Source organism: Geotrypetes seraphini, chromosome 2 (assembly GCF_902459505.1).
Source record: "Geotrypetes seraphini chromosome 2, aGeoSer1.1, whole genome shotgun sequence".
NCBI lineage: Eukaryota > Metazoa > Chordata > Amphibia > Gymnophiona > Dermophiidae > Geotrypetes > Geotrypetes seraphini.
This window is the reverse complement of record NC_047085.1, coordinates 468,911,300-468,933,823: the sequence shown is the minus strand read 5'-3', so window position 1 is coordinate 468,933,823 and position 22,524 is coordinate 468,911,300. Positions and strand designations below refer to the sequence as shown.

Genomic DNA, 22,524 nt, shown 5'->3' with positions numbered 1-22,524 from the left:
TAAGCCATAAATGAAAAGAAGGACTCCTTTAAAACGTGGAAACGCACGAAAACATCCAAAGCTTGGAACAAACATATAGATGATCAGAAAAAAATGTCACAAGGTGGTGAGGGTTGCCAAAAAGGTCTAGGAGGAGAAAATAGCTCGAGAGGCCAAAGATTTCAAGCCCTTTTTTAGATACGTAAAAGGGAAAAAACCCACACGGGAGGCGGTGTTCAAAGGAGTCGTATAGGACAGCCTCACCACAGTAGAAGTGGACTTGGACCAGATTTTATCACCAGATCGACAAACTTAAAAGTAATAAATCTCCTGGACCGGACGGAATTCATCCGAGAGTCCTAAACGAACTGAAATTCTAAATCGGAGAACTATTGCAAAAAACTTGCCCACCTGTCAATCAAAACAGAACAGATACCGGACAACTGGAAAATAGCGAACGTCATGCCGATATTTAAAAAAGGATCGAGAGGAGTTGCAGGCAACTACAGACCTGTGAGTCTCACATCTGTCCCTGGAAAGATGGTTGAGGCGCTGATCAAAGATAGCATAGTCCGGCACCTAGACACACACGACCTGATGAGAGCCAGTCAACATGGGTTCAGGAAAGGGAAATCATGTTTGACGAATCTACTTCAATATTTTGAGACAGTGAGCAGACAAATTGATAGTGGAGAACCGGTGGATATTGTATACTTGGACTTTCAGAAAGCGTTCGACAAGGTTCCACATGTAAGACTTCTCAGGAAATTACAAGGCCATGGAATAGAGGGAGATATACTAAGATGAATAGGCAAATGGCTAGAGAACAGAAAACAGAGAGTGGGCATAAATGGGAAGTTCTCAGAATGGGAAAAAGTGACTAGCGGTGTACCCCAGGGCTCGGTACTTGGACCCATCTTATTTAATATTTTCATAAATGACCTGGAAGAAGGAACATCCAGTGAAATCATCAAGTTTGCAGACGACACAAAGCTATGCCAGGCAATCAGATCGCAGCAGGACAGCGAGGAACTCCAGAGCGACTTGAATCAATTGGAGAAGTGGGCAGATAAATGGCAGATGAATTTTAATGTGGAAAAATGCAAAGTGATGCATTTAGACAGAAAAAATAAAGATCACAAGTATAGTATGTCAGGTGTAACTCTGGGAAAGACCGAACAGGAAAAGGACCTGGGTGTACTGATAGATAGGACCCTGAAACCGTTGGCGGCGGCAAAGAAAGCAAATAGAATGTTAGACATGATAAAGAAGGGAATTACGAGTAGATCAGAGAAAGTTATAATACCGCTCTACAGAGCCATGGTCAGACCGCACCTGGAATACTGCGTCCAGCATTGGTCTCCATACCTAAAGAAGGATATAAACTGCTAGAGAGGGTGCAGAGACGAGCAACGAAGCTAGTGAAAGGTATGGAGAACCTGGACTACGAGGAACGACTTAGGAGACTGGGGTTGTTCTTCCTTGAGAAGAGGAGACTGTGAGGGGATCTGATCGAGACTTTCAAAATACTGAAAGGATTCGACAAAATGGAGCAGGGAAAGCAGTTATTTACAATGTCCAATGTGACACGGACAAGAGGACATAGACTGAAGCTGAGGGGGGGGACAGGTCCAGGACGAATATCAGGAAGTTCTGTTTCACGCAGCAAGTGGTGGATACCTGGAATGCTCTCCCAGAGGAAGTAATTGCAGAATCCACCGTTCTAGGATTTAAGGGTAAACTAGATGCACATCTCTTTAAGAGTTGACTAATAGCTTGAGATAATTGATCCAGATAGAAGAACCAATGAGCTATGGTAAACACAGGAAGGTGAAGTAGAGCCTCCCCGAAATAGCTTCTATATTTTTGGGTGGCCACGTCGTGAAATCACGGTTAAATTGAGGGATCATTGCCCTGAGGAAACCCCCTAAGGATGAAACATGTTGGCGATCCACCCCTCCTGGTCCACCATCCAAGCTAAGTACTATTTCTATAGCCAATTTATTATAATAGTATTAATTTAAAAAATGACCTGGTGACGATAGGATGCATAAAGCCAAGTGTTATGAAAGCTATTTAACACTTGGTGGCACTTCTGAGGGCCGGAAGGTTTATATAAAACCAATTCTTATATAGAAGCTATTTCGGGGAGGCTCTACTTCACCTTCCTGTGTTTACATCTCCTTAAGAGTGGCATAGAGTGATATGTGTAAGGGTAAATTAGATGCACATCTCCCTTGAGAAGCATACAGTGATATGGGGACTAAAACTATGCCATAAGGGAAATCCCTCTGCTGCATCACTGATGATGTCATCAGTAAGACGGCACACTGAAGGCCCTGACAAGAGAAGGTCATGAAGCAGCCTGTTCAGAGTGCTGCTGGCCCGACCCTGCTCTGGAGGAAGGTATTTAGGGCTTGAGGTCAGCAGGGTTCAAATGGGAGGGAAGGATGGAGGGTCAGCGGGGGTTCAGCTGCACGGAAGGGGCAGGTGCTCAAGGGTTCTGCTGCACAAGGGATGGGAGGGAGGGAAGGATGGAAGCTGGGCAAGGGTTCTGCTGCACAAGGGTTGGGAGGGAGGGAAGGATAGAAGCTGGGCAAGGGTTCTGCTGCACAGGGGGATGGAGGGATAGAAAGATGCTCTTGGTCTGGCCCCTCTGTCAAATTTAAGAACCCATTGTGGCCCATGAGTCAAAAGGTTTGCCCACCCCTGGGTTAGAAGGTAAGGTTTGATGTTTTGGAGATGATACCAAAATTTGTAATAGACTGGAACACCCCAGAGGGAGTGAAAAACATGAAACAGTATCTGCAAAAGTTAGAAGAATGGTCTAATTTTGGCAACTAAAATCCAGTGCAGAGTGATGCACTTAGGAGTTAGAAATCTGACGGAACCATATGTGCTAAGAGAGAGACCAATATGCACGAATGAGGAGAGTGACCTTAGGGTGATAGTGTCTGAGGATCTGAAGGCAACGAAACAGTGTGATAAGGTGGTGGCTATAGCCAGAAGGATGTTGGGCGGTATAGAAAGAGGGATAACCAGTAGAAGAAAGGATGTGTTCAGTATCTGGCTAAGGATGTAAAAAGACTTGAAGCGGTCCAGAGAAAAGCAACGGAAACAGTATGGGGCTTGCGCCAAAAGATGTATAAGTAGAGAATGGAAAACCTGAATTTATATACTCTAGAGGAGAAGAGGGACAGGGGATATATGATGCAGACATTTAAATACTTGAACGGTATTAATATGGAAACAAATCTTTTCCAGAGAAAGGAAAATGGTGAAACTAGAGGACATGAATTGAGGTTTCAGGAAATTCTTTTTCATGGAGAGAGTGGTAGATGCCTGAAATGCCCTCCCGAAGAAGGTGATAGAGATGAAAACAGTGACGGAATTCAAAAAAAGCATGGGATGAACACAGAGGATCTCTAGTTAGAAAATGAATGGTATGAATCAAACTAAGGCCGGTACCGGGCAATCCTGCACAGTCTGTGTCCTGCATATGGTGATTTGGTTTAGAATAAGCTAGGGAGGGTTTGGAAAGAAGTTCCAGTAACAGGATGGTTAGGAAAGGCTGGGGTGGGCTTCAATGGAAACTCCACCAGTGGGAACCTAAAGACAGTACCAGGCAGACTTCTATGGTCTATTGCCCAGAAATATTAAAGAAAAGACAATTTAACCATGAATATATTGTATAATGAGTGTGACTATTGGGCAGACTGGATGGACTGTGCAGATCTTTATCTGCTGTCATTTATTATGTTACCATCTCATGTATAGAGAGAGAAACTGAGGACTTGCAGGACAGCCCTAAGTGAAGGGAGGTGGAGCAGAAAATGTAAATGAGGCTCTCTACGCAGTTCAGAGAATGACACAAAGGACAAACTGTTCAAAGTTGTTAAAACGCAGGTGGATTGTGAAAAATTGCAGGTAGACCTTAGGAAATTGGAAGACTGGGCGTCCAAGTAGCAGATGAAATATAATATAGATAAATGCAAAGTGATGAACATTGGGAAGAATAGCCCAAATCACAGTTACCAGAAGCTAGGGTCCACCCGAGAAAAAGATCCGGGTGTTGTTGAAGACAATATGATGAAACCTTTTAAACAATGTGTGGCGGCGGCCAAAAAAGCAAACAAGATACTGGGAATTAATTTTTAAAAAAGAGATGGTTAACAAGCATAAGAATTTTTATAATGACTGTATCATTCCATGGTGCGACCTCACCTAGAGTATTGCATTCAATTTTGGTCTCCTTTTCTCAAGAAACATATAGCGGCAATATAAAAGGTTCGAAGAAGAGCGACCAAGATGATAAAGGGGATCAAGCTCCTCTCGTATGAGGAAAGTCTAAAAAGCTTAGGGCTCTTCTGCTTCAGCTTGGAAAAGAGACAGCTAAGATTGGAGATATGATTGAAGTCTACAAAATCCTGAGTGGAGTAGAACGGTTACAAGTGGATCGATTTTTCACTTCGTCAAAAATTACAAAGACTAGGGGACACTCGATGAAGTTACAGGGAAATACATTTAAAAATAATAGGAGGAAATTTTTATTCACTTGGAGAATATTTAAGCTCTGGAACACATTGAGGTTGTGGTAAGAACGGATAGCGTAGCTGGATTTAAAAAGGATTTGGACAATTTCCTAGAGGAAAAGTTCATAGTCTGTTATTGAGACAGACATGGGGCAAGCCAGTGCTTGCCCTGGATTGGTAGCATGGAATGTTGCTACTCTTTGGGTTTTGGTCAGGTTCTAGTGATCTGTATTGGTCACCGTGAAAACGGGCTACTGGGCTTGATAGACCGTTGATCTGACCCAGTAAGGCTATTCTTATGTTCTTATGTAGAATAAACATTAAGTAGTACAGTAGAACTTTGGTTTACAAGCATAATTCGTTCCAGAAGCATGCTCGTAAACCAAATTACTCGTATATCAATGCGAGTTTCCCCATAGGAAGTAAGCGAAACTCGCTTGATACGTTCCCACCCCCCGAGGTCAGCGGCGCTGCTCCACCCCCCAGAGAACCGCATCGCTCCTCCCCACTCGCAAACACCCCCCTCCCCGCACGACCCTCTCCCCCCCCCCCCCGCAAACCGGCACCCCCCACCTGAACAGCATTCAGCCTTACCCCCCCCCCCCCCATCTGGCACCAGCACGCAGCCCACAGGACGTGACGGTGCCGGTGAAAGAAGTTCCTGCCTCTTGCCTGGGCCTTGAGCATCTGCGCATGCTCAAGGCCTTCTGATTCTCGCTCTCTCCGAGATTCTGCCAAAAACAAAAAGGGATCATAACCCCTTCACCAGAGGTGGGGGAAGAACGGATGTTTTGGAAACGCACTGGCTATGACTACTGGAGACCTTCAGAACAAAAGCTAGTTGTTTCAACTGCAACCTCTCTTGGTTCTGGAAAGAGGTGGAATCTATTGAGCCTACTATCAGAAAAAAAGATTCTGCACTGAACCGATGTGCACATCAGCTTTGCTTCTATGGCCCAGGGAAGACTGGGTCACCTATTGCATGTGCTTTGATGCAAAGAAAGGACAGTTGGTAATAGTTGTGCACTGTCCTGGAGATTATGCAGACCTGCACAATAAACTCTTTAACAGTACAAAACTCAGCTCAGATTAGCTTGTAACTGTCATATGTTTCTGAAAAGATTTAAGGGATGCCCTGAGCTCAGATCTATTCAAACATGATGAAGATGTCTTTGTTTTTGGCTTAGCAACCTCCAAGAAACTTTTTGGTCTGGGAACGCTTTTCCAGAACTGCTCATTTGCAGTTTAATCTTGAGCATGTGCATGAAAATTTACTAAAAGGAACAGAGCCAGTCGGTCTCTGCACAGAGGAAACTCTGATCTCTTCTTTTCCTCCTGATACCGTATACATTTCTCCCTCCGTATTCGCGGTTTTGTTGTCCACGGTTTTTCGTGCACAGGCTCTACCCCCAAATTTACATCAAAAGAAGATCCCAGCGATGAACAGAGAAAATCGATCCTCTCAGCAATGCAGAGGTAATCGCGGCACTTTCTTGATAGGAACAGGTAATTTTATTCACAATTTTGTATCTTTTTTCAGGCTTTTTACAGAAAAACAGTGAATAACATACAAAAAGTTATTTGCAGTTTTTCTGTATTTGCGGCCATGCTGATCCCCTATCTCCGCGAATACGGAGGTAGAAGTGTATACTTGAATATAAATAGATCTGAATATAAACCGAGATAACATTTTTCTCCTCCCCCTCCCAAAAAAGTGGGGGGGAGTTGAGTTGAGTATAAATTGAGGGCTTATATTCAAGTATAGGTATTGATAGTTCAGTGGTAAGCCAGCACAGGAGCAATCCCTCCTTGTCCTTCAGCCAGCTCTGTGCCCCTTGCCCCCTCCCCAACTCATTGCAGGACTCCCAGAGCTTGCCTTGAGTCCTAGTGGTCCAGCAGTAAGCCGACATAGGAGTGACTCCTCCCGTGTCCTGTCCCGGCCAACTCTGCACCCCTGACCACTCTTCGACCTGTTGCAAGCCTTTCTTGGGCCTACCTTGAGTTCTGGTAGTCCAGGTGAGCTGTGAGAGAAGTGACTCCTCTCATCTCCTGACTCAATCAGCTCCGCACCACCCCATCTCCCTCTCATTTCCCATACCCTACAAAGGTTTACCTTGCATGCCCTGGTGGTCGAGTGGTGAACCAGGACAGGAGCAATCTTCCTATACTCCTGCCCCGTGCAAAGCCACAAAAAAGGGCTACAGCGAGTTCCTGCAGAAACATCACGAGTTTCCTTCTACTACAGCTATTACTAATAATAATTTCTTTAGTGCATAAATGTGTAAGAAAGAATCCCTGTGCAACAGAGCTTACAATCAATCCAAGACAAACAAATATGACAAATAAGACAAGCAAACAGAATAAAGTACACCTAAGAAATCGATGGCGGGAGGGAATAGGCATCCTTCCTGACAATCTTCGATTCGGGGTCTTTTTTAATTTTTAGCATTCTGCACATGTGCCGATCGCTATCACCAGTAACTCTCCACAAACTTCATTTGCATGCATGGTTTTTTAAGAATGACTCGCCTTTCTGAAATTGTTACAATAGTGGCCCATCGGATTTTACCACAAACATTAGAGAATCTTTCCCTAAGTGAGTTAAAGAATCCCACGACCATGGCTGTGGAGTCAGTAGATAAATCCTTCGACTCCGACTCCTCAGTTTCTCGTACCCACGACTCCAACTCCAGGTACCCAAAATTGTCCCGACTACTCGACTCAGACTCCAACTCCACAGCCCTGCCCATAACAGTGATATTTTCAAAGACAACATAGTTTATGCTGTCTTGTGTAATTTATCATTTTGTGATTTTTTTAATCTTGTTTTTCTATTTTTATTTTGCATGAGTATTCTCATATAGGGCCTCTTATCAAGCCGAATAGCGCAGGTCAGCACGGTAAATGCACCTAAGCCCATAGGGATTTAAAGGGCTTCAGTGAATTTGTTGTGCGGAACTCACCAGCCCAGCTTGTAAAAGAGGCCCATAGTTTTATTTCACATTAGATGTATTCTAATCATCAATATTATCATCATTATTTTTTTATTTTATCTTTTGATTGTTTTTTATTTATTTCATTCTTTGACCAGTTGAACCCCTTTTTAGGCTTTCACATTGGCGATTTCAATTGCCTGTTTCATGTGGTTCATTAACTTATGCTCTTACTTTTGAAATATTTTTCGGTCCATACAGACAACAAGGGCATTCTAGGGCGGCGAGAGGACCTCTAAAAACACCCTATTGTACAAACTCTCACAGACACCCCTAACTCACAAACTCTCTCACAGACAGCCACCCTCTCTTAATCTCTCAGACACCCTTATCTCACATACTCTCAGACAACCTTTTCTAATAAACTCACTATTCTTTTATACTCTAAATATCCATTTCTCTAACTTTTCTAATTCTCTCTTCTCTCTTACTGACAGGCAGACCTAGCTTACAACTTAGATATGGCAGGGAGGACAAGAAGCGCCAAGTCTACAATGAAGCCCAGCATTCCAACCGCCATGGGGATCCAGGAGGCGACCACGGACTGCACGCGAAAGGATGAGGACCCAAGACGGTTGACAGAGGGCTCTCTCTCTGTCTCTGTGCAGACCGAGACCATCCCCCAGCACTACACTACAGCTTCTACGCAGACGGAGGAGGTAGACCAGCTGGATAGTGACCTCATGCTGGAACTAAGGAACCTCAGGGAGGAGGTGAAACTCCTGAGATGCATCCGGGAGGATGAGGATTACATCGATGGAGTCGTCCAGGAACTGTCCCAAATCACCGAGCAGACCCATGACAAGTCCATCCTCGGGACACCCCAGTCATCAGCGTTGAGACCAACAATTGGGATACAGGAAATGGCTGGCGACGCTGAGCCATGGCAGCTTGTGACCTCCTCCAAGGGCAAGCACAGGAAACCCCCCCACCTTTTTCAATCTCCTCATCTTCTTCTTTCTCTCATCGACAGGTCAGCTCTACACCAACCCCTCAACTCACCCTGAGGAACAGATTCCAGATTCTTCAGGAAGGACCTACTGATGAAGCACAGGAGCGGGCCCAACTCACAGCTCCATCTCCGGGAACAACTGACCAACCCCCTAAGAAGAAGCGCAGAGTAATAGTTATTGGGGACTCCATGCTGAGGGGCACCGAGGGACCAATTTGCAGACCGGATATGGATTCGAGGGAGGTCTGCTGTCTGCCTGGAGCCAGAGTACGGGATGTCACCACCTGTCTTGATAGACTACTCAAACCCCAGGACAACTTTCCCATGCTTCTCGTCCATGTGGGGACAAACGACACTGCAAGGAACACCCCGGAGAACATCACCAGAGACTTTAGAGCCCTGGGCGAGAGGCTGAAGCAGACCGGAGCGCAGGTGGTCTTCTCCTCTATCCTCCCAGTTAGAGGCAAAGGGAGAGCCAGGGACGAGCGTATCCTGAGGACTAACGAGTGGCTACAGGGATTGTGCCGGGATATGAACTTCGGATTCCTGAACCATGGAGAGGCGCTACAGGGATTTCAGGGACCAGACGGACTCCATCTGACCAGTAGAGGTAAGTACGTCTTCGGACACCGACTAGCCCGCCTGCTTCGCAGGGCTTTAAACTAGGTAAGTCAGGGGAGGGTACCCACTCACATACCAGCGCAGTAAGGAACTATCCTGATGAGATGAGTCAAAGCTCCGAGGTAAGTACCCACACTGCATACAGTTCTCTAGGGGTCATACCAACTCAGGTAGAAAAAGTATCAAAGGGATTTAGCAAACATAAAGAGTGGAGGGCTATGTATGTTAATGCACACAGTTTAGGTAATAAAATTCTAGAATTAGAGACTGAAATAAGGAATACAGACCTAGACGTGGCAGCGATATCCGAAACTTGGCTAACAGACTCTCATGGGTGGGATATGGCTATACCGGGTTACAAATTACTTCGTCGGGATAGAGAGGGCAGGTTAGGTGGTGGGGTAGCATTATATATTAAAGAGAACATCAAAACCATCAGGATTACAGATGTCAAATACACAGGGGAATCACTCTGGGTAAACCTGGCAAGAGGCAGAGAAAAGTGCCTGTATCTTGGTGTGGTATACAGACCCCCTAGACAACTGGATGACATGGACACAGACTTAATTGAAGACATTGAGAATATCACTCTAAGGGGAGACACTGTACTACTTGGGGACTTCAATATGCCTGATGCAGACTGGAGCACACTTTCAGCGACAACCAGCACTAGTAGGAGGCTATTAAACTCCTTAAAGGGAGCCCGTCTCAAACAAATGGTAATGGAACCCACTAGGGCCCAGGCAATCTTCGACCTGTTACTCACCAACGGGGAAAGCGTCTCAGAGGTCTCAGTAGGAGATACGCTAGCCTCCAGCGACCACAACATAGTATGGTTCAATCTTAGGAAAGGCTTCCCTAGATCAAACACGAAAACAAAGGTACTCAATTTCCGCGGCACAGACTTCGAACGCATGGGAGATTTCGTCCATCAGACACTGCAGGACCAAGTGGAGACCGATGACGTAGAAGCTAAGTGGTTAACACTGAAATCAACCATACATGAAGCAATTAGCCGCTTCATAAAATCAGTAAACAAACGACAAAGAAACAATAAACCCCAATGGTTCACTGCAGAAATCTCACACCTTGTTAAGGAGAAGAAAAAAGCATTTCTTTCCTACAAGCATACGGGAACAAGAGAAGCTATCATGGAATATAGGACCAGATCTACAGCGGTCAAAACAGCAATTAGGGAGGCCAAACTTCGAGTGGAAGAAACTCTAGCAAAGAACATTAAGAAGGGGGACAAATCCTTCTTCAGGTATATTAGTGATAGGAAAAAGAACACAGACGGGATAGTACGCCTTAGCAAACCAGATGGGAATTACGTGGAAGCAGATTCAGATAAAGCTGAACTACTGAACGAATACTTCTGCTCGGTCTTCACTTGCGAGGCACCAGGACATGGTCCTCAGTTAGAGGCTAAGTCAAGTGCGGACGACCCGTTTCAGAACTTTGAGTTCACATCAGGTGAAGTTTACAGCGAACTGTCAAGACTAAAGGAAAATAAAGCCATGGGACCAGACAATCTGCACCCAAAAGTGCTCAAAGAGTTTTGCGATGTCCTGGCAATACCACTAGCCGCACTTTTCAATCTCTCCCTAAGCACGGGGAGAGTACCCTTGGACTGGAAAACAGCCAACGTCATTCCTCTGCACAAAAAGGGCTGCAGGACAGAGGCTGCGAATTACAGACCGGTGAGTCTCACATCAATAGTGTGTAAACTCATGGAAACTTTAATTAAAAGCAAATTAGACACGATCCTGTATGAGGGGAATCTACGGGATCCCAATCAACATGGATTCACCAAGGGTAGGTCCTGCCAATCCAATCTCATCAGCTTCTTTGACTGGGTGACAAGGAAGCTAGACTTGGGAGAGTCTATGGACATCGTGTACCTGGATTTCAGTAAAGCATTTGATAGCGTCCCACACCGCAGGCTGTTGAGCAAAATGAAATCGATAGAGAAACACTAACTACTTGGGTCAATGATTGGCTGAGTGGAAGACTTCAAAGGGTAATAGTTAACGGTACCCTCTCTAAAACATCGGAGGTGACCAGCGGAGTACCGCAGGGTTCAGTCCTGGGTCCACTCCTTTTCAACATATTTATAGGAGATCTGACTCAGGGGCTTCAGGGTAAAATAACATTATTCGCCGACGACACTAAACTATGCAATACAGTAAGTGAATGTAATTTACAGGATAGTATGGCACAGGACCTGCTTACATTGGAAAGATGGTCCTCGACCTGGCAGCTGGGCTTCAACGCTGGGAAATGCAAGGTTATGCACCTCGGTAGCGGTAATCCATGCAGAAATTACACCTTGAATGGAGAAACTTTAACTAGTACTTCGGCGGAACGAGACCTAGGAGTAATCATCAGTGCAGACATGAAAACTGCCAATCAAGTGGAGAAGGCTTCATCTAAAGCAAGGCAGATGATGGGATGTATCAGTAGAAGCTTTGTCAGCAAGAAGCCTGAAGTCATAATGCCATTGTACAGAACCATGGTGAGACCTCATCTGGAATACTGTGTACAATTCTGGAGGCCACATTACCGTAAAGATGTGCTTAGAGTCGAGTCGGTTCAACGGATGGCCACCAGGAGGATCTCGGGTCTCAAAGGTCTCTCATACGAGGAGAGACTAAACAAACTACAGCTCTACACTCTAGAAGAACGTAGGGAGAGGGAAGACATGATTGAGACATTTAAATACATCACAGGACGTATCGAGGTGGAAGATGATATCTTCTTTCTCAGGGGACCTTCTGTCACCAGAGGGCATCCGCTCAAACTCAGGGGCGGGAAGTTTCATGGCGACATCAGGAAGTACTTCTTCACAGAAAGAGTGGTTGACCGTTGGAATGAGCTTCCAGCGCAGGTGATCGAGGCCAGCAGCGTGCTGGACTTTAAGAATAAATGGGATACCTATGTGGGATCCCTAGGAGGGTCGAATAAATAGTCACTAGGTATAGACTTAAGAGGAAGGGACAGTAGGGTGGGCAGACTTGATGGGCTATAGCCCTTTTCTGCCGTCATCTTCTATGTTTCTATACAATGTCTGTCTGCCACTGTACAAAACTGATTCCAAATAGTTTTAAAGATTCTTCCAAAATGATACATAAGAACAATCTTAGGGTTCCTTTTACTAAAACGGCGCTAGAGGATTTTAGCGTGGGGCAGCGAGGTAAATGTTCCGACGCTCATAGAATTCCTATCAGCATTGATTTACCTCATCAGTCCTTTTTAAAATTCTCTAGCACCATTTATTAAAACCCAGCTTTATTAATTCATTTTTTGTTGCTATTGGGGTTTTTTGTGGGGGGGGGGTTGTTTTGTTTGCTCCGTTTTTGCTTTTGATCTGTTCTTTGAATTATGTGAAAAAAAATAGTAGCCCCCAAATCCCTTGTTTAACATTTGGCTATTTTCTGAATTTTTTAAAGCTTTTGAAGTTTGTTTCTGTTCAGTCCCCTAAACAGCGCTGTGCTGTCAACCAGCAGCACCAGTGGGAATATATTGCTTTAAAGCCAGTTTTACCATGGCTGCATCTTTTGAAGTATGCAGTAAGCTACAAGGGGATGCTGAAAAGTTGGGCTGAGAGCTCAGTTTTCAGAAATCTGTTTGGGTTCTCTAGCACGCTTGGTTCCGAGGGTAACCATACTTCAACTATAAAACAAAATGGGAAAATAGGAGTAACCAAATGTGGGCTAACGGTTTCCACATGAAGAGGGTTCTACAAAACTGGTAGCTAAACGCTCTGTCTAATATATTTATAAGCCAAAATTGTGATTTAATAAGTGGGAATGGAAGGTAAAATTATGTTCTCACCTGTTAATTTTCTTTCCTTTAGAAGCAGCAGATGAATCCAGAGACAAGTGGGAATAGCTCACATCGACCAGCAGGTGGAGATAGAGAAACTGATTAACAGTTGGCTTTATAGCCTGGTATTCCTCCTGTCCATTCAGTTATGCTCCTTGCCCAAGCATCCCGAGATAGGATAATGAGCATCAAAAAAACTTCTTTCCAGTAGCGAATGCTTAAACCATAAATTCACAAATCTAACAACCAACAAGAACCGAACTGAAAATGCCACATAAGACACAGACAGATAGCCACAGAAGGGGTGGGGCTCTGGATTCATCTGCTGCTTCTAAAGGAAAGAAAATTAACAGGTGAGAACATAATTTTACCTTCCTTAGCAAAGCAGCAGATGAATCCAGAGACAAGTGGGATGTAGCAAAGCAAACCTTAATCCGGGTGGGAAGCAAACGCCGCCTCCGCAACAACCGAAGCCCAAAATGCCACTATTGCAGGCGCCCCCACATCCAAGCAGCAATGCGTAGAGAAAGCACGTTCGGTAGACCAAATAGTCGTGAGACAAATCTCCCCCAAGATAAAAACCTCCGGGCCGAGCTGAAGAGGTAGACCTTGCTCCAGCGGAATGGACATGCAGATCTTTCGCCCAACCGCTTCCCTGCCAGCCAGCAGGCATAAAGAATGTCCTTCTGTACCCATAGCGTGATGGAGGCTGCGGATGTCGCCATACATTGAAGGCGTCCCTGGAATACTACAAAAAAGGAGAAATAGATAACTAAAAGTTATCAGAAACCGAGCCCTCGGAGAAAGCTACTTACTGATCAAAAAATGCAGTGAAGAATAACACTGCTCCCCAGGTTACCTCCTAGGAAGTGGGAAGGAAAACTAAGTGTGACAGAAAGAAAGGATGACTCCCCTACAGAAGGAATAGTGGTACCATCCGAACTGACACCCTATATAACGGAAATCAGAAATAGGAATCCCCGCCGAAAACAGCCTGCACCCAAAAAGAAAACTGCAGAGCTGAAACCATGGCTACGAGAAGCAACATGAGCAACGGCACAGCCCCTCGGCGAGCCAAAAGACCAGGATGAAATGAAGCTGACATTACGCGATGAGCAAAATACCGAGCCCACGTAACAAGCTTACGTAACAAGCCAAGCCTGGCCCAGAAGTAAAAGGAAATTACACGCTAAGCGCTCGGCCATACACTCGTGCCCAAAAAGGAATTCTGGCGTGGTGCAGACGCTAAGAAGTACCCCAGAAAGGAAAAACATCCAAACGGAAGCAGAAGCCACAGGAGAAGACTTCCTTAACACCTGGACTAAAGAAGAAAAAATCTGCTTTTCACCACTTTTACACGTCAGTCACGACCTCTCCAAAAAGCAAGGTCGTAAAACTAAAGAGGTACATAAAAAATTCCAGGATATCGGACCCTAGGCGAGCCAAGCCCGAGATACCAGGAACTTCGTCATCCGGCTGGCGAGAAACCCATCAATACCGTAAGGAAGGACGGCGCCGCCAAGCCAGAGCTTCCGCAAATACAGTGCTCGGAAAGTGAGCTCGAGATGTCAGAACCAAGCTGACATCAGCCAGCGGAAAACACTGAAAAGGAGAATGCAGAGGCGAAAAAGTCTCCACACAGCAACCCCCTCTAACGCACACTTCCTAGGCCCGCTGAGAAAGCTAGGAAGTCTAGAATTGAGAGACGAGCCATGAGGACAGGCTCAGGAGATCTCATGTTTATAAAAAGAGTTAGAACGCCCGAGCCACAATTCTCAATATCCAGGCTGCAGAAAATGAAACAGACGATAAATGTGCCATGCTGAGAGTCCGTGAAGATCAAGTCTGTCTAAACTCATATCCTGATCCATAAAAGGATTTACCAACAGAAGATGAAGATGAGCGTACACCCAGTGAAGCAGAATAACTTCACCTTCCAACCGAAAACAACACCTACTGCCCAAGCTGTAGAGAAACACTCCCATCCTCATACTGACCAAAAGGAACCTCAGTGGCATTCCAGAAGAATAATTAGCAGCTCCAGACAGGCAGCCTGACCATGCTCAAGAGCAGAAGAATGTCCAAGGACAGAGGTGCCCCTGAAGACCAGACATCAGGATCTGAGGAAGGAAGCCAGCGAGCCCCCCCCCAAACCGACCGCCTAGAAAGGTCAGTGGACATGAGCAAGTCCAGTAAAGACCGAGTCATGTCTCGAAAAGAGAAATCACACTGAGCCATCAAATCACTCATAGCGGTGCATTAGGATCATACTAATAAATGTAGTCCTGAGATACTGGGAACCACTGACACTAAAACGACAGCTGAAGCAGCCGAAGGGAAAGCGAGCCGAAGCTCCTAGTGAGTCAGTAATCTGGATATATCTCCTGGCAGCGCAACAATTGTCAAACGTTCACAGATTCTAAAATGCCTGTGAATTTCAGGGTATGCGCCAAATCCAAAAGCGCCACTCCAAGGGAGGCAGGCCAACCTAGTGCCGAGTCCAAGTCCAACGAGACTATGAAGATCCTCTTCCAGGATGCGAGCAGAAATGTGTGACCCCGAGAACTAAGCCGCAGAATGGGATGCAGCCTGCTAATCTCATGGCCTTATGTGTGGCAAAGGCACTTCTTTATATAATTGGTATGCATCAAATGGTTTTTGTTGCTCAGAGGCACTCTTCCAATAATACTAGATAGGCTTTTCACATGTTATATCTAACAAAGGACTTACATGACCCGTCCTTCTCTGTGTCCTTAGATGCAGAGAAGGCTCTTGATCGGTTAGAATGGGCCTGCCCAATGCCCCAGTCTTGGCCCCCCATACATTCAGTGGTACCCCAAGAACTACAAGCACCGTCCTGAAGACCACAACCCCGTGCAAGGAAAACAGCAAACAGAGAGACTCCAAGAATTAACTGGAACCTGAGGAGAATGCAAAAGGAACCAACCTCACCTCTCCCTGATCCGGTAGCATAGTGACTACTCCCTCAAGTGAAAGCTGTATGAGGCCATGGGAGAAGTCAAGACCCCTTCAGAATGAAGCGCAAGAGGCCAGTAAACAGCAGTACGATCACTGCAGGAACAGGAAGAAGAAATTAAATTATCTTAGAAAAATATTCAAGGTTCGTAAAGTAATCCATGAAAACAGGATTAACTCTATGCAACGGGAGCGACAAGCCGGATGCCCATAGAGGGAATACGCAAGAGATGCAATCAAGATGCTGCATCTACCGCCCTCAGAACAACCATAGCAATTTAACAGGAATTAGACAAATGCGTTGTGACCTGCCCATATGACCGAATCCTGTCCGTGAGACAGCTGAAAGAGCTGCCAGCGGGCGTGTAGTTCAAAGTGGCCCAGGGAAGGCCAACGATGGGACATCCTGGACGTAGTCCTAGGAACGCTCTACAGAAAAAGAGAGGTATGCTCGAAGGAAATCGGAAATGGCGTCCCCAGACACAGTCAGGGCAGTATCAATGTAAAAAATTGCCAAATTACACAGTGTCACCCATGGGAGACTTCGAGAGATAGTCAAAGCGAAAAATCTGGACACTCTCCTGCGCCTGAACCCAACACAGTGTGACACGGCTTCATCCAACTCAGTACGGAGGGCAGCCGAAATCGGGAGAAGTATAGAGTCAAACCGCAAGCAAACGGGGCTGCAGAGAGTCCCCTAGGGTATAACGCAAGCGCGGCAAAACTTCGTAAGGTGTTGAACATATTCCAATTCCATATAAATGGATTTAACAGCTTTTTCTGGTTAATTAACAAGTCCCGATGCACCCGAAGCTGCAATGGGAACTGAACTCATACCCTCAGGGAGACGAGGCAGCTGCTCTAACCGGAAAAGCCACAACTCAGATATAAAGCAGTGTCATAGCACGCTTGGTATTAGTAGCTCTCATATGGTGGTGAACAGACTATGGCTGTGCTAGAGTTGTCTATTTTTTTTTTTTTTTTTTTTTAGGGGATAGGATTTGATAACCATCTTTCTGTGGTTGCAATTACAGCAGTTTACATATTATATACAGTTATGTATTTTGTACCTGGGGCAATGGAGAGTAAAGTGACTTGCCCAGAGTCAAAGGAAGCTGCAGCTAGCATTGAACTTGGCTCCTATGGCTCTCAGGTTGCTGTACTAACCATTAGGCTATGAGCCTGTTCTACAAATCAGAGCCCCCACACTGGGCCCCCCCAAAAAAACATGCAGGCCGGTAAAACCGCCCGCAACTACCGCCGCAGCGTAGCGACGGATGAGCCCAACTCAGCCGGCTCCCAGAGAACTACTGAACGCCGCGGCGCCCTCCCCCCCCCAGTGCAGGAGAGTCAGTCATTGCTCAGAAAAGACCACGGCTCTCAGTCGAAGAAGCAAACACCGCCGCGGCAAGCGGAAAACTGAAGCCACCATGTGACTTGCTCCACCGGCCAGACAACAACGTTCGCCCGTTTTGCCGGCCTCTTGCGACTGGGAGGGAAACCCCGAGAGCCAAGGAAGGCGAAGAGAGAAACCACAAAAAAAACCGCCGAAACAGACCACGAGAACGCCTCAGTGCGTCTGCCAGCATCGGAGCACCCATGTAATCTAACAGTCCATGGAAAAGGCCCGGGCTTTCAACCCTTTAGAACCCTGACCACAGCCGCGGCCCCTGCCGATCGACGGGTAGCCTCAGCAAACCATGGTGTATATGCGAGGGCACTCCCCCCCCCGCCCACACAGGAACCACCATGCGTCTCCTGTGTGCGGGAAGGCAGCAGCTACTCCAACTGAGCCCAACGCAGGGGTTCAGTGCACTCAAACATAGGCAAAAAACCAAGAGATGAGCCGCACCAACGAACCACTCACCAAAGCTCAGCGGCTGTAAATAAAGGAGACAACCAACAACCAGAAATTATACCCTGCCATTGCCATACTCACAACCCAGCAGACAAGGTTGCCAGACCTCGGCAGGAACAGCTTGAGCACCCCTGAGAGTACTGAAGCATGGAAAGCCACCGCAGTCTCTTTTCTTGTGTTTTTTTTTTTTTTTTTTTTTTTTTAAGGAAAGAAGAAAAAACGAGAGACCCAGATAGACCCTCTATCAGAGGAGGGAGGGTGAGGCAGGGACAAGGGAGGGCCCAAGTGTAACCTCTAAAGCCGGCACCGTACAGCCGGACACCCCTGTCTCACTGAAGAGAAAAAATCTCAACAGGAGAAATAGAATCAATTGTGAGTTCACTGAAGAGAAACCTCAACAGGAGAATTCGAAATTCCAGCCACAGCCAGAATCCAGGAGCTATTGGAATAGCTCCAACCCCTGCTGGGAGATAGAGCAAACTGAATGGACAGGAGGAATACCAGGCTATAAAGCCAACTGTTAATCAGTTTCTCTATCTCCACCTGCTGGTCGATGTGAGCTATTCCCACTTGTCTCTGGATTCATCTGCTGCTTTGCTAAGGAATGTATTTTTTTGTGCCAATGATGAAGAGTTAAGCTCTATACACAATTAGGTTTGAAGCTCTTTGAGGCTTTTTCCTTTTTCTCAGTTTACACTGTGGTTAAAGCTACAGCCTCAGCACCCTGAGGTTGTGGGTTCAAACCCTTGCTGCTCCTTGTGACCCTGGGCAAGTCACTTAATCCCCCCATTGCCCCAGGTACATTAGATTGATCGTGAGCCCACCGGGACAGACAGGGAAAAATGCTAGAGTACCTGAATAAACCCATGTAAACCGTTCTGAGCTCTCTTGGGAGAACGTTATAGAAAATTGAATAAATAATTATAAGAGATGGACAGTATCTTTTTGGAATCCAAGACAAAAGGATCACTTGCTCTTCCATTAGGTTCACGGTTTTCATCAGCACTCTCCAATGGCTCACAGGGTCAGGCATGGGCACATGTAATAGGAAATGTTGTTCTATAACAAAACATGGCATTTTGTCCAAGTTATACAGTGGTGCCTCGCATAACGAACGCCTGCGCACAACGAACTTCTTGTCTTGATTCGTACAACGGACTTCGTTTCACACAACGAAGTCGCCCGAGCTGCATCCTTCCGCGCAGGCACTGCGCTTAACTGCCCTCTCTCACTTGTTTCCCCCGATTATCCAGCATCTAGCCCTCCCCCCCAAACACTTCCTGTTTCCAGCGAGGCGGCCCGCGTCAGAGGGGACGGGGTATCGAAGCGCGAGCGAGCTGCGGAAGTGGTGTTGGTGGTGGACGGCCTCAGGTATGAGTTAGGATGGTGGGGTGGGGAGGGGAGGCCTGAGAGCGAGCATGCGCGCACAGGGAGGAGACGGGGAGAGACGCGCTGGATTGGCAACGGTTGCTCTCTGTCGCCTCCCGGCTCCAGCGGCGTGACAGTTTTCAAACATGCGCGTGGTTCTTTCTAAGCAGAACCACCAGCTTTAACGGCGCTGACTCCCGACTACAGCCTCCAACAGATGACTGCTTCCCATTGCATCCGGCCGCTGGCAGGTCTCGCACGCAGCAGCCAATGGGTGCCAGCCACGAGTCGGCCAGCACCAGAGGGGGGAATCAGGAGAGACGAGCATCAGAGGGTGGAGGAGAGGCAAGGTAGAAGAAGAAAATCAGAGAGGAGGAGAGAAGCAGAGAGAGAGAGATTGGACAAAGAGGAGGGGATGGTGAAGGAGGAAGAGAACAGAAAAGGAAAGCATAGGAGGAGCATTAGAGAGGGAGAGGAGAAGACAGTTTGCCAGCCTGAGAAACTCCCTAACCCCTTATGCTGCTGCACAGGGAAATGGGGAAAAATGACAGACAGCGGGAGGGAGGGAGACAGAAAGAAAGAAAGAAAGACACAGGGGCAGTGAGAGGGACAGAAAGACAGACAGAGATAAAAATAATAACAAAAAATTTATCTTTTTTTATGTCATCTTAGCATATTTTATGCTACAGAACGAATTATTTTTTTTTACATGTATTGTTATGGGAAAACGCGTTTCACATAACGAACTTTTTGCATAACAAACTTGCTCCTGGAACCAATTAAGTTCGTTGTGTGAGGCACCACTGTATCTATGTAATCAACCTTTTTTTAAAGTAACAAACAAAAAAATATCCGTCAAACAGTGGATATAAATTACAATTGAAGCTGTGCATAAAGCTGCCAGTCTCATGCACACAAAAACAAGGAATCATACCATTCGGGATAGTCGATTTCTAGCCATTTCAACTGGAATAATGAATTATCACGCTTATACAAGCTAAGTACAGTTTAATATTTATAAAAAAAGAGTAAAATATAAGTACTATTAGGGCTCCTTTTACTAAGGTGCGCTAGCATTTTTAGCACACGCAGGAAATTACCGCGGGCTACGCTTCTAGAACCAACGCCAGCTCAGTGCTGGCGTTAAGGTTTAGCGTGCGCGGCAATGTAGCGCGCTATTCCGCATGTTAAAGCCCTAGCGCACCTTACTAAAAGGAGCCCTTAGTTTATAGGGGGGGACTGTTGAAACCAGTGATAACCCGCATTAGGCAGATTTGACCAAGACTAGCTCTTAACCCTTTCAGGACCAAGGGACATATTTGTCCCATAACTTTAAAATCCTATAAATTTTGATTGGGATAGTCTACAGTTCTAAATTTGTTATGTACGGATTCCATATGATACTGCCTTTATGTAAACAAACTGGTTCCGACATTCATTCATTAGCGTCGTTGCCAGATTGACGAGAAGATTCACTTGCCACACTGTCCATAAGCCAGAAGTTTGATTTTTTTAAAAAAAAATAATGATATTTCACAAAAAAAATCAATTTTTTGGCATCTGCAAGCCCTTTTTACCATAAAAATGTCGTCAAAACCACAAAAATTGGCCTACGATCCTTATGGTCCTGAAAGGGTTAAAATCAAACTGCCACGAACACTTGAGGTTTCTTTATCCCCCAGTTCAATTTCAACTTCAAGAATACAAGTATTCTCAGTTGAACATGAATGATACTATGATTGGTTTGTAAAAGTACCAATATTGCATAATTAAGAATTAATCATTGTAAGAAGATCGAAGAAGAAATAGATGAGTTGATTAATTTTATCCAGAAAGGAAACCATTCCTCTATTTCATCATTTTTATGATAAGGGAAATTTGTCATTGACATTGTGAGAGGGTGGGTTAGAATAGAAGAATGTTCATTACTTACTTTAACCACAGGAAGATCAAAAACCTCACGAGATTCTCCAGCCTCTGGATTATCCCCGTCTTCTGCAATAATGTGCGTAGCTAGTGCATTATAAGAAACTTCTTTAGCTTTTCCAGCTTTCAGCAGCTGAACCACCTAAGGAAAAAAAACCCCCAATACTGTAGGTGAACATGTGTTATTCTTCATTTTAAAAAAAACGCTAATGCTGCAGCAATCTGAAAGAAGTCACAAGAAGCCTCATTCATATCACCCCTTTATAACTTTCAGTTTTGTATATTAAAGGTGAAGTTATGCAGTGGATTTCCCCAAGCCATCTCAATAATGGTCTATGGAAATTATGCAAATCTTTTTTTAAACCCTGCTAAATGAACTGATTTTACCGCATACTCTGGCAATGAATTCCAGAGTTTAATTACACGCTGAGGAAAGAAATATCTTTTCCGGTTTGTTTTAAATCTACTACTTAGTGGTTTCATCGTATGTCCCCTAGTCCTAGTGTTTTTTGGAAATAGTAAACAAGCAATTCACATCAACCCTTTCCACTCCACTCCGCATAACATAAAGCAGCCACTTTGTCCAGGCGCTGCAGCCCAACAAAACCTGTCTGGAGACTGAAATTTTGAGGGATTAGTACAACCCCCCTATATGTCTCCTGAGCAAATTTTGGAACCTAACAAGAGCTTGCCTCCCTTTTTATGGACCAGCAAACTATATGAAAAATTATTCAATAAGAAATGTAAGGCCTAGTTTAACTCTTTATTGCTCCTGAACTTTGATTCAGACCATGACTGGACCAGCACTTTGCAGTAGTGATGAATATATTTTGCATTTTCTTTGTAAATGTAAATTAGCCAATGTGACTATCAATTACATAGTTCCCTCCACCTTTTATGATAGTAAGAAGCAGGAGAAAAAGCTTAATACTGTAGTATAACTCCTAGAAACATGATTTCTACTTTGCAGATGAAACCAAAATCTGCAAAAGAATAGACACCCCGGATGGTATGAATAACATGAAGAAAGACCTAGCAAAGCTTGAAGAATGGTCTGAAATTTGGCAGCTAAAATTTCATGCTAAGAAATGCAAGGTTATTCATTTGAGCTGCAAAAACCTGACATTTAGTGGGTAAAGACCTTATGTGCACGACAGAAGAACGGGACTTGGGTGTGATTGTTGAAAAGGTAACGGCGAAAGCTAGAAGAATGCTAGGGTGCATAAAAAGAGGTAGGGCCTGTAGGGAAAAGGAGGTATAGATGCCCCTGTATAAGACTCCAGTGAGACCACATTTAGAATATTGTGTACAATTCTGGTCAGTTTGATTTTATGCATTCACTGTTTTGCACTTCAGTAAATTCTAAAGCAAGACTGAATTAAAAAATGACAGACATTTATTAGTTCTGTTGCTCTATGTTTTTGAGTTGTTCTTGGGCATCTGGAACATCTCATTTAGTGCAGCTCTTTAACCTGTCCATTTATACCCCTTCCC

General features: G+C 45.2%; 1 protein-coding gene across 1 annotated transcript in view; it reads right to left on the bottom strand.

Annotated features, from left to right (window-relative positions):
• Nucleotides 1–22,524, bottom strand: part of PAXIP1 (PAX interacting protein 1) — a 104,467-nt gene that overhangs the window by 71,674 nt on the left and 10,269 nt on the right. Inside the window, exon 2 of the mRNA XM_033931635.1 lies at nt 21,038–21,172. Coding sequence (XP_033787526.1) covers nt 21,038–21,172 — 135 coding nt within the window. The remainder of the gene's footprint in view (nt 1–21,037; nt 21,173–22,524) is intronic.